The 12,807-nt window shown below is 37.5% G+C and overlaps 1 protein-coding gene across 2 annotated transcripts; it reads left to right on the top strand.

Annotated features, from left to right (window-relative positions):
• Positions 1-934: 934 nt before the first annotated feature.
• On the top strand, positions 935-11,828 carry aaas (aladin WD repeat nucleoporin). Of its 2 annotated transcripts, none has more exons than XM_042491896.2 (17): positions 935-1,117; positions 1,300-1,436; positions 2,694-2,821; positions 3,845-3,900; positions 4,011-4,102; positions 4,203-4,249; positions 4,886-4,984; positions 5,523-5,666; positions 7,259-7,379; positions 7,478-7,602; positions 7,911-7,971; positions 8,502-8,592; positions 9,364-9,457; positions 9,689-9,756; positions 9,866-9,947; positions 10,076-10,160; positions 10,879-11,828. In XM_042491896.2, exons 2-17 carry the CDS (start codon positions 1,326-1,328, stop codon positions 11,035-11,037), a joined length of 1,563 nt encoding a protein of 520 aa, XP_042347830.2. In that variant the 5' UTR covers positions 935-1,117; positions 1,300-1,325; the 3' UTR covers positions 11,038-11,828. The 2 variants fall into 2 exon arrangements, with proteins under 2 accessions (XP_042347830.2, XP_042347829.2); XM_042491895.2 differs by having other exon boundaries at positions 937-1,117; positions 9,361-9,457.
• The last annotated feature ends 979 nt before the right edge of the window (positions 11,829-12,807 follow it).

Raw genomic sequence — 12,807 nt, forward strand, 5'->3', positions numbered from 1 at the left:
CTGGTGTGCAGCTGACCATGCGCTTTGCCCTTCCCTGGTGAGGATAAAAAGACAGCATCGTGGGATTATGATATATTTTTGTACTCTTATTCTTTTAATTAACTGATTAATTTTATTTTATTTTGTTATTTTCTAACCTATTTATTTATTTTCTTAATGTTAATAATGCACATATTTATATTTCTTAGCTTTTACATAATAGTTTGTATATTGTAAAGTAGCATAAGGCGCATATTTTCTATTTTTATATTACATATCTATTGATCCATTTTTTTTATTCTTAATATTTTTGCTTATTTCTTAATTTCATACTTCTTATTTCTACTTTCTATAATTCTCCAGGTTTTACATCAGACTGACTGTAATAAATCCCCCTGGTGATCAAAAAAGTATTTTTGATTCTGATAATCAGACACTTTTTATTTTTATCTTATTTTTTATTACACAGTTATACAAATTTTAAACATATGCATATATGTACAAATTTATAATTTGTACATATATACATATACTCCGGGGTTTAAATTGTGTTCAAAACTGTTCTATTTTGATCTTATTTAACTCATTTATGCCCTTCTGTGTCTCTATGCTTGTATGTGTCTGTCTTTGTTAAGCACTTTGGTGCGAAACCTGTTTTGCAGCTAAACACAACTATAGGCTACTAAACTAAACATAACTTAACTAAAGTAATGTAATGAGAATAAAATAATAAAACAACAACAACACCCACAATATCATCATCATTATTATTATTATTATTATTATTATTATTAATAATAATAATAATACAGGTGACAAAAAGTTATCTGTATTAGTTTAATAAAATGACTAATAAACTTAAAGTATCTAAACTCTAAAACACAGTCACATCCGTGGTTTAAGCTCAGTGTGGATGTGATGTCTCTCTGTGTCCTGAAGGGGACAGCACGTCAGCGCTCTGTAGCCAAACTCCGCTCTGTTTGTCCCTTTGACTCTCCGTAGCTCGCACGGCGCGATTCACTTGAAGTCCTGGGGAACCGAAAGTGTGACAGAAACGTATCATGTACTTTATTTTGTTGTTTAGAAACACAGCGCCGCATAATTGACTTCATTACACGAGACAGGACACGCTTCAAAGGTAACTTTCATGATTTTTAAGACGAAAACTGTTCCTGTTGTCAAAACGAGGCCGATATCAAACTAGTTAGCTTGAAGCAGCTAGCTAACGTTAACCGTTAGCTCACCGGCGGTTAGTCCGCTGTGAGGATGTAAACATGACATCAACGACGTTACCATGACTGACACACGTTATGTTTTCAGGTTTCGCGGTGTCCACCGTTTTGAGGATGTGCTCCCTGGCGTTGTTTCCTCCTCCGCTGCCGCCCGGACAGACCACTCTGTGCGAGTCCAACAACGAGCTGCTGTCAGGAGGAGCCACCGAGGACCGACTCAAACAGGTCTGACGGTGGTCACTGTACAGACCGCTTACACTGAACTAAAGTCTCTCACGACCCGCTGATTAAACGTCTGGTCGATATGGACAATGGTCCAAAATCACAGCACGACTATCAGTGTTTCAAAGTGTAAACATGTTCGTGAGGGACTGTTCTTTATTTATCAGAGGAGGGAGTGGCTGTGGTGTGACTCCTGTTTTTTTTTACCTTCTCCAAAGCTGCAAGTATTTTTCCTTGAGCCTCCCTGAATGACTTTTGGAAAATGCATGACCCTCCCTCCACCATAAACTAGTTTTTAAATCATAAAAACCTTTCATGTTTGAAACTTATGAGTTAAAAGGTGAGGACGATATTGTGGAGTTGAAAAAATGCTTTGGTGTTTTGCTCTTGTGCATTCTGGTCAGTTGGTGTAAAAAATATATTTTTAGCAAAATTTGAAATGAGACACATAAAACAAAGTGATTTTGGTGAAATATCACTATGTAAGCTTTGCCTTAATTATGTTTGTTTTCTCTGACTGAAGCATTCATCCTTAATAATGTGCTCAAGGACCGGCCACAGTTTGGACAAGGATAATTTCTGTGTTTACAGTTTAGGGCTATAATAAATTATGTAATTTAAGGGATTTTTTAAAGAAAATATGCCTTCCACACCTGTGGAAGTAGGCATGTTTTCTGTAAAAATATGCGGTAAATTAAATACAAAATACAGCCATTTGATGCTGTTGCCCCTTCCCTTAGCCAAAATGAAAAAAAACATAAGTCCCTCCCTAGTGCTTCAAAATATTTAACATGCCTCCCCCTTTAAACAACACCTCCCTCCCTTTCATCGATAATGAACAGTCCCTAACCTTAGCAGCCAAAACAGGATTATGTTTGCATTAAAAAAACAGTCTGATAATGTGTGTTTGTTTTCCTTTTCAATACCAGGACTAACTAGTGCTACACTGCAATATAAAATAATATTGTTTCTTTATTTACATGTCTTCATTGTCTGGTTAGGATGCTGACTTTTGCACATTATTGTCTTTTATATTTTATTTTATGTTCAGTGTTTGTTGAAGCGGTGTGTTTATTCATCTTTTTGGAGGATCAGGTTTGTGGGGTTGTTGAAATGTGTTGCGTTAAACTGTTACACAGTTGTTTCTTTGTATAATGCAGTGCCAGAAGGTGCATCTCAACATACACTGTATCTGCTCATGTATTTGTACTGTGCAGCCTGTAGAAAAAGGTTCATTACATAATTGTGTGCTTTCTGCAGGAGTCTAGTCCTCTGAGTTTGTATTTCCCCCGAGAGTCTCTGAAGCTCCACAGTCGCACAGAAAGCAGCAGCAAGGCGGCCTTCCTAGACCACTCTGAGACACTGTGGATGAGGAGTGCAGCAGCATGGTACGTAATAAACACACGCGCGCGCACACACACACACACACACACACACACACAGGTTAGGTGTGGGAATTACAGTATACAGTGACACAGTACATTGTGCGGATACAGTTTTCAGTCTATTAGGTACACCTAGCTAAAAATGTTGCAGTGTAATACAACAATCCTGCTGTTAGTTCTCTCTTTATGAATATTATAATTTTGCTTTTGTTGAACTGTTTGTGAGATATTGTTGATGCAACTTTTTATGCAACTTTATGATTATTTTGGAGGCTGTAGTTTGTGGTGCTGTTGAACTATACTGCATTATAAGGTCAGCGAAATGATCTCAGTTGAATCAGCTTCTTTATAGAGAAACATTACAATCGTTGTGACAATTTATTCAAGGACTGTTGTATTACACTGTATTTTAGCTAGATATACCTATTAGCTGGCAACTGGATGTAATATAACTTGTATATATTATTAACAGTGTCAATATGGCATGACAAACACAGTATTTGATTATTGAGGTTAGTATTGATTGGAATCCCTTACTTATTAAAGAATTATGATGAAGAAATCTACAAAATTTGACATTTTTATAATTGAAAAAATAAACTTGTGAGTGCCCTCTTTTAAACAAATGATAGTTTGAAACCACCTCAAACATATCTATGGCATTTTGTACACACTGGTGTACTCGCTGAAGGTTTAAACATCGCTGCTTTCTTATCTTATCATCTGAAGTTGTCCATATAAACATATAAAACTTAAAATGCTTGCATGCAATCAGTTTATATCAGCCAAATACAGCCTTTGGTTAGTAAACAGAACAGTTCTGCAGCCGCACCCGGTATTCAGTCCGCCCTTCGAGTTGGACCCAATGTATTACTTACAACTTTTAAAACATGCAACACTGTTTGTTTCAGTATTTAAATAATGTATCAGAAATCGTCATATCACAGTGTACTGTCAAATCAATAACACGTCCAGCGTTTTTCACAGACAAAGATATGTTGTGCAAATTATCTCTGTCCGTCACAGGCGGGATGGCGGTTTCACAGGACTGCTGGAAGAAATTACCAACTCAAATACAGAGGGTATGCCAGAATCTTCTGATTTGCTTTAATACATACAATAATCACCTGCTCTTACAGTATTTTCCCACTGATGTGTTTCTACACTAACTCTGTATCTTGTGATCTTGTAGTGCCTAAATGGCTGTCGGTGATTTCTGGTTGCAACCTGGCGTTGCTCCGATGGTTCTCGTCCTTTCACGGCTCCCTGTTTCCTCACCTCACAGTAAGTTATTAGTTAAAGTATTGTTGACAGCAATGCTTTTAATTTCCAGATGTTTGTTGTAATGATTTTACGTATTTCCCGTTTGTCATTTGTTCCATAGATGAGCAGTGAGGACATGCTTGCCGAATTTTCGCAAGTGTTGAACTGGTAAGTGGCAGCTTTGTAATCTGCAGTTTAGTTTTTCTCTGAAAGGGCAAATGATTGAAGATATTATTTGTTATGAATGAACATGAGCAGACATGCTGATGAGGAACAGTTTTTAATGTTATTGTAACTGCAGAGCTGCAACAATTAGCATCTTTTTGATGATCAACGAGAAATTATCCCGCAACCATTTTGACAATTAAATAAACTTTTATGTCATTTTCCAATGATCCATGTTCTAAAATATGAGGATCTGCTGTTTTGCTTTGACCTAAGTGAAAGTGAACTGAATATCTTCAAAGTTTTGAACTGTTTGTTGAATAACACAAGACACTTCATGACTTTCAGGACACTGTGATGGACAAACGAATCAATGTGGAAAATAAAAATCAAATGAAATGATAACGAAAACAATCATTAGTTAAGTTTTACATTAATAATTGTAAAACTGTGGGGTCTTTGTAATCAATTGCAGTGTTTTTTAAGCTACGACTTGAAATTATTACATTAGCCTAGTACTATAATAAACTTTTTTGAACAGAAGTTAATGACAAAATTACAAAAAATGTTTTTGTTGTAAGATTGCTCACTTTAATATTCAGTAAACTCTCTTTGCTTTAACTCTTCCTGCTTTACCAGGTCTGACTGTGTGGTGCGAGCCTTTGCCTGGCATCCTCATACAGATAAATTTGCTGTAGCACTACTGGACGACTCCATTAAGATCTACAACCCCAAAAGGTAACGTAACCTAGCTCTGAAGAAGACCAGTAGAACAGCTCATGGAATTAAGCTGCTCACTTTGATTTTAGGTTGTGATGTGGAGTCATCGTATTTCTGTCATCTCTTTTGTCTCTGTGAACTTTACTACCATCTACTGGATTTTTTAAATCAATAGCATTTATTCTGCCAAGGCCAAATGCCCTATCTTGCAACAAAAGTGAGAAATAGTAAGTGTATCTGCCCTGTGATCAGATCTGCTTCAATTTTAATGAGTTTTTCTTTGGTCCATGTTACAACCTTCCACCAAGTTTCATGAAAATCTGTCCAGTACTTTTTCTGTTATCCTGCTGACAAACAAACAAACAAACAAACCAAACCGAAAACATAACCTCTGTGGCAGAAGTAATAAAGCTGTATGTCTCCTCGAAAGTCTGCAAACACAAACATGAAATCTGAGCCCGTGTCAGCCTCGTAGAGGGGTTTTGTTCTTTCTTCTGTGACAGCACAGCACAGTATCGTGAACTTCTCTGTCTCTCTTTGTACTCTTGTCTGTCAGCGCCACAACTCCCACACTGAAGCACCGTCTACAGAAGAGTGTAGCAGCAGTGCAGTGGAAGCCGCTGTGCGCGTCTGCCCTCGCCGTTGCCTGTCAAAACTGTTTACTGGTCTGGCACGTGGATCCTTGCTCACTGTCAACCAGGTATGTAACTATGTCTTTAAATGTGTTAAAATTGTTGTATTCAGTTCCCTCCAAAAAAACCTAAAACTAAACAAAACAAGAGACAGCTTTAGGGACTAAAAAGTTTGCATCTTTTTTTGTTTTGCATTTTGTTGCTAAATGTTATGTTATGACATTGCTTAACTATATGTGTGACTGGATTTTGCAAACAGGCCTTTCAGTTCTTTTTTGTGTTGCCGTTAGCTCCACCTGAACTGGAGCAAACACCATTTGCATTTTTTATCTACCTGTTTTAATGCACATTTTCAATTTGCACATAATAAAACCCGGAAACGCCAAACATAATAATGATGGAGAAAATATATATTGCAAAAATGTTTTTACCCTTTGGGTGAGGTGAATAAGTTGGTGTATCAGTAAAAGGTAAACATGTTTAGGTGCGATGGGAACAGATTTAGGAAATAAATAATAACGCACAGTTGCGTTGGCGTGCCATCACACGCCAACGCAAGCTCGCTTCATCTTCTTTTGAGCCCTTTAACACACTTATTTATGCACACAGGACTGTTACCAAAAGTCATTCAACAAAACATAGTTGTAATATGATTTTTTCAAAACTCTCTGTTTCCATTTTCCAGTGTTCTCTTTGTTATTATACATCTGTATCTTTATTCCTTTGACTTTTGAATGTCGCTCTTTTAATTACGTCATATTGTTGCGCCCTCCTCTGCAGTGTTATCATGACTGGAAAATAAGTGCCACCCACCGCTTATACCTATGAATCAACTCTCAATATTTGTATTACAGTAGTGGAAGGAAAAGCTCATAAATTTGCAGATTTTTTTTGCTTATTTTCTGAAAATTTAGTTAAAACTTTGGTTGGAAACCCGACTTCTGTCTCTGCTTTTAGCTATAATAACGAGCAAGAGTTCATCCTCTCATAATGGGAAAGTGTCACTTTTATCTTAAATAGTTTTATTATTTACTTATTTGTTAATTCAGCCATCAATTCTATGCATCTAATCTGGGTCCTGGTCATGTTAATTGATATATTATATCATAAGGGATTATTGCTAAATACTGACAAAAATGTGATATAGAAATTAGAAATTCTTTTAATCAGGGCTCCCACGGATCTTTAAAAAGTCTTAAAAGGCATTGAATCCATTAATTTAAAAATAAGGCCTTAAATGGTCTTAAACTAGTCTTTCAAACATCTTTAAAATGCTAATACATAGGAAGTAGGATTTCATGAATTGATTTTGTTGCATTTAAAAAGCTCAAAATAATGGATAACTTTGAAAAAAGATTACCAAATGCCCCTTGTGTTAACATCACCAAAAAGTCATGTTTTATGTCACAATAAATATTTGGCTAAATTCTCTTGAATCTTAGTAACCGATGTTAGTTTATGACATATTCCTTGAGTTTTGGTTACTGTAAATTTTACCTTATTTTTCATTACAAGTGGCATTAAAAAAGTCTTAAATCTTCTTTCTTTAGGCAGTGGAAACCCTGTTAATAGACTTTAATGGCTTCCTGAAAAAAGTAAACTGGTCTTCATTTTCACTGTTGCGCTGCACTGACTTCTTTGGTGCTCTCGACCCATCCAGGCCGTCGTCTGGTTGTGCTCAAGTTTTGTCTCATCCCGGTCACTCTCCCGTCACTTCCATCGCCTGGTCTCCGAGCGGATCCCTCCTCGCGTCGGCCTCGCCTACGGACACTGCAATGATGGTACGAGGTTTCATCTTCGAGTATGATTCATATTATAAGGAAGTGATTCAAAACACGGTTGTGGGATTTTATACTTTTGGCATCAATGTGTTTGTCAGATTTGGGATGTAGCCTCAGAAAGTTGCGTGCCACTTCAGCGTGTTGGAGGAGGAGGTGTCACCTTCTTGTCCTGGTCCCCTGATGGCAGCCATGTCCTGTCTTCGACACCGTCTGCCCTGTTCAGGTCAGAGACAACACTTTACACACTTAAAGTTTCTAATCTACTCTCATTTTGGAGCTACAATAGTGCATCTTATTTGAAAGACGTGTGAGGCTGCTGATGAATATGTGCTGGATTTTTTCTGCCATGATGAACGTGTGTGAAGTCAGTGGCCTCTTGCTGTGTTATTACAGGTCTAATCACCTTTCATGAATATTTATGAACATGTAAGGGATTAGTGGCGTAGTCTGGAGTTTAGCAGGTTTTGTAAGATAATAAGTGGACAGAAAATTGTGTTTTTACACTTAGATAAGAACAGTTTCTCTCTTCAGGGTTTGGGAGACCAGGATGTGGACCTGTGAGCGCTGGCCGTGTTTAAAAGGGCGCTGTCAGGTAAAAACTTGTCACTGTGATTTAAAGTTACTAGGGATGCACGATGTTGGATTTTCTACTGATATCTGATATACCAAAAAATAACAACTCATTTGGCCGATAGTCGATACTGATATCAATACATCCACTTTTTTCCCAACTAAATTTAGTGATCAGCTCTTCTGTAGTGGAATTAACATCATATTATGCGTACTCTTATGGACCAAAAGCAGATGGAGACATAAAATACAATGATTTTCAATGTTTGTAATATTCATTCAATGTGGAGAATAAGAAACGTAATTTAGCTTCAGGTTGATGTTTTGTAAATGTTCACGTTGTCAGTAATAAAAGTTAATTGTTTGATATTGGCAGAAATCAGCATGTTGGCTGATTGTCATGTTTCATTTTCAAGCCAAATCTTCGATACCGATGATGCATCGATATTATCATGCATCCCTAAAGATTACTGTTCCAACATTCAGACATTTTCTAAATCATGTTTTGAATAGATGATAATGGATTTAGGTTTGTTTGTTTACTTTGGTAAGTCCGGCTGTTGGAGTCCAGATGGGAGTCGACTTCTGTTCAGCGTACAGGGAGAGACGGTCATCTACGCTCTGACCTTCACTGATTATCCAGGTTATCTGTCTGCAGTTTTTACACAAAATAACCAAATGTTTTGGTAATTGAGAACTGATTTACATCTTGAATTTGTGTTTTCTAAACCTAGGTGAAAAACTTATTTTAGTACTTTAAGGGACAGTCACCTCATAATCAAAAATACACATTTTTCCTCTTACCTGTAGTGCTGTTTATCAGTCTAAATTGTTTTGGTGTGAGTTGCGGAGTGTTGGAGATATCAGCTGCAGAAATGTGGTGATCGGCTTGCCATGCTCAAAGCGCAAAAAAACCCCAACAACAACAAAAAAGAAAACATTTCATAAACTAAACAGCAATTTCTCTTCAGAAATCATGATCTGGTTACTAAAGATAAGACCTTGTTGTGAGCAGTTTCATGTAGGAACTATTTTCTTGCTACTGAACTACACCAAACAACTGTATCACCACACAGAAGGAAACACGTATCTATTGTGAGCTCACTTAGTGCTGCAGAGCTAGCCAACATTACAGCTCGGCTGAGGAGGACGCCATTAATGTTTACATCTCCCACTGTCACAAGCACAAACATCTCGTCCATGAGTAGATACATGCCTCCTTCTGTGTAGTGACGCAGTTGTAGGGAGTAGTTTGGTAGAAAGAAAATAATTCCTTCATGAAACTCTCCACAGTATAGACTGGTAGCACTAAGGGTAAAAGAAACAATATGTATTATAGATTTGGGGGTGAACTGTCCCTTTAAAGAGTTTTGATACTTAAATTGACCTGTATGATGTCATTGTTATTCAGCAGGCGTACCAACATGTACATCAAAAGGGCCACAGGCTGCAGCAGTGGTGGCCGACCTATCAGAGACAACCTTCAACACACCAGATGGAGACATCATGTAAGAGCTCTAAACTAGATGGCTAATTATCCATCTTTTAGCTGAACTACATCAAAAACAGTGATAAGTGGGGCTTCCAAAAAAGGTTCAAACAAGAATGTTTGAAGCATTCATTCAGTATTCAGGCAGCATTCACTGCTGCTTGGCTCCCCGCCTGCGTCTAACATTACAGCCACTTAACAGAAAAGTCGAGCTTGGTGTCGCTCACTCGCTGTCTTCTTTGTCTGACAGTGTCGGAGGAGAGATCCAGTCTATAGCCTGGGACCCGACAGGAGAGAGGCTCGCAGTGCTTCTCAAAGGTTTGCCTCACTTTTCTTCTCCTCATCCTGATGAACCCGATCAGTTACATGTGATATTATTTCTAGTTCAGTAACTCACATCAGCGTCTCTGTCTTCTCTTTCTCTCAGGTGATCCTCAAGCAGCAGGTCGGCCTGCGATCATAGCCGTGTTCAAGACCAGAACCAAACCCATATTTGAGCTTTTGCCTTGGTTGGTACTTTTATTTGCGTTTCATATTTGTGTAGCTTCAGTAGTGTTTAAAGGTATTGCATTTCCAAGTGTACTTCTACATATCCTATCTGCATGTACTGAATGTTTCTGGTGTTTCTGTGTTTTAGTGGTTTTGTTCAGGGTGAGCTTGGTGCCGAGCCGAGACTGATGCAGTTCCACCCAAACTTTCATCACGGAGCTCTGCTCACTGTGGTCAGTCTGACACTATAAATGGTCTCATTAAAGTAAATAATGTGATGCTTTCAGCCATAAATTGGGTTTTTGCTGGTCTTGTAAAACAAAATTACAAGTTTTAAAATATTTTCTTTTGCTTGCTATGTAGCCATGATGAATATTTTTGTTTGTTTGCGGCCTGTCGGGAGACATTATTCACTTTTAAAAGTAGAATTGATGCCACAGTGTATATCTACGGGAGGCTGTTAAAATTTTTTTTCATGTAGTCATCACCATCAGACCTGAGGAAAACAGTCAGTGCTGCTGTACAGTTGACAGGATTTTTTTCATTGATAATGGGCATGTGTGGATTTTTGCCAAAAACTTAGTGAATAATCATTTTTAATTGCTTATTTTGTGTCTGTATACTTTGTGCCAGCTATCTGGGTCAAGGAAACATTCCTCTGATTAATTAAATCATCAGGAATTATTGTCAAAAACTGCCAGGAAGTACTGAAAAAAAATGTGTTTTAATTATAAGTAATTCAAGGCTATGTCATCCTTCCTGGTTTTCCTTCATACTTTTATATTTTAGTCAGTATGATAATCAAAAAATGTTAAGTTGTGTTCTATGTTGTATTAAAAAGTCTCCAGTTTAACTTTGTGAGCTCTGCAGACGCCCTGATACGTAAATAACTTTATGTGCTTCTCTCTCTGTACTCTACCTCCCCCAAAACTTCTCCCTCTGCGTTCTCAGTGTTGGTCCAGTGGAAGAATTACCCACGTGCCTTTCTACTTCCTGAGTGCTGGCGTCCCCCATGTTGGTCTCGGCAACAGTCCATCACCACTACGCCGTGAAGAACGGCCTGCAGACTTTGCCAATCGGTCGCTCTTCACAGAACTCATTCATGACTGACGCTCACCAACTATCACACGCTCACAAGACTTTGTTGTTATCATGGATTGTCAATAAACGTGTAAAGTTCATGCTAAATTAAGAATTGTTTGCCCCCCCCCCCGTTTCTCAAAACATTTTAATCTAATTGACATAATTGAGAGATTTTCTCCAAAGCTGAAATGACCTTTAGGTTATGCATTGCATCTCAATAACGTCCAGCTGTCAGTTTGAAAAAGGATCAAAAGCGATGCATCAGAGCCACGTCCAAATCAGAACTAAATACTGATTCTTAGTAGTTTTTAGTCCGAAGTGTGTGTAGAAAAAATAAAGCATTCTCAAAGCCAATACACTAAATGCATTTACTTCTCCAATAGTGCAATTTTAGCAGCTGCTTTTGAGAAAAATAAAACTAATTTGGGGGCAGGTGGATGAAATGGCTCCAAAAATATTGGAAAACAAAAAGTATTGACTCTTGTAAAAAAAACTTAATTGATGTCTCAATGGGACTGTTCATTATTTATGAGGGGTGGCGAAAAATGGGGGAGGCACTCCATATAATTTTTTAAGCACATGTGAGGGAGTTATGTTTTTTTATGCAGCAAAGGGGCGGGGCATTTAACTTAAATGGTTCTATTTTTTGTTCATTCCAAATAACCAAAACCTGCAAGGCATGTTCTCCTGAAAAAAGCTTCAAAATCACATCATTTATCACAGCCAGAAACGGTGAAATCAGTGATTTATGATGAAGGGAGGATCATGTATTTTCCCTCAGCGGCTCAGGGATGCTCAAGGAAAGATTTTTGTAGCTCTGGGGACCCTTCTGAAAAAAACAGCTTCATCATCTTAAGATGGTTAAGCTGGTAGACCAACTTGTTTGACCAGCTTTAGATATGTTTTTGCATCATTTTCAGTATCATGATGGGGAGTACGAAAAGCAAGGGGCATAAATCAGTCTACTCTCATGGATTATGCATAAAGTGTAGCCTGATCCATCCTCAACCAGCTAAAACCAACTAATACCAGCTACCAGCATACAATGAAGTTTTAGGGCCACATTTAGGAGGAAAAAAACATTTTTTTGAGACTTCGATAATAAGGTCTTAATGTTATCAGAAAAAAAGCTGTAATATTTAGAGAAATAAAGAAGTAATTTTATAAGAATAAACTTAAGATATTACACGAATAAAGTCATAGTTTTACACTCAGAGGAGGCTGACTGTGCTCTCACATGGTTAATACGTTGCTGGCATTATGTTTATATCCGTAGTATGATATCTCCTAAAAATACAACTTTTTTCTCATACAATTGCAACTTTTTTCACCTAAAACTAAGACTTTATTCTCATCGCATCTTTGTTAATATCATGGCTTTATTCTCAAAATCTGGTATAGTTTTCCTTTAACATGGTCCCAATCCTCCATCCTACCAGCATGAGCTGGTTTTTAACAGTTTTTTTTCCCAGCAGGGCAGCGTCATGATGTATGATATAGCCTATAACAGTACACATGTCCGTAAGTAGCAGCAGCTTTTCAAAGTCACACTTTGCCAAACATATTTTGTAACTTCCTGTTAGTATGCAGTGTGACACTGTTTATTTTTGTAGACTAACAGCTGATAGACTTTGGCTATTCATTTGTTTAATTTCTAAGGACGTTAAAACTACGTTACCCACAATGCAACTCGGTCGTGATTTAGATACAGGTGTGTTATACTAGTAGTGGCTAACGTTTTTTTTTTATCGTCTTAAAAAGCGTACCATGACCATTTAGTGTGTTCTGTATATTGTT

This window comes from Plectropomus leopardus, chromosome 9, assembly GCF_026936395.1.
Source record: "Plectropomus leopardus strain MGB_pleo_1.0 chromosome 9, ASM2693639v1, whole genome shotgun sequence".
NCBI classification, from domain to species: Eukaryota; Metazoa; Chordata; class Actinopteri; order Perciformes; family Serranidae; genus Plectropomus; species Plectropomus leopardus.

Coding starts and splice junctions, on each gene's coding strand:
- aaas (XM_042491895.2), top strand. CDS start 1,326: ATGTGCTCCCTGGCGTTGTTTCCTCCTCCGCTGCCGCCCGGACAGACC. Junction 3,901..4,010: donor TACCAACTCAAATACAGAGG/GTATGCCAGAAT, acceptor GTGATCTTGTAG/TGCCTAAATGGCTGTCGGTG. Junction 4,103..4,202: donor CCCTGTTTCCTCACCTCACA/GTAAGTTATTAG, acceptor TTTGTTCCATAG/ATGAGCAGTGAGGACATGCT.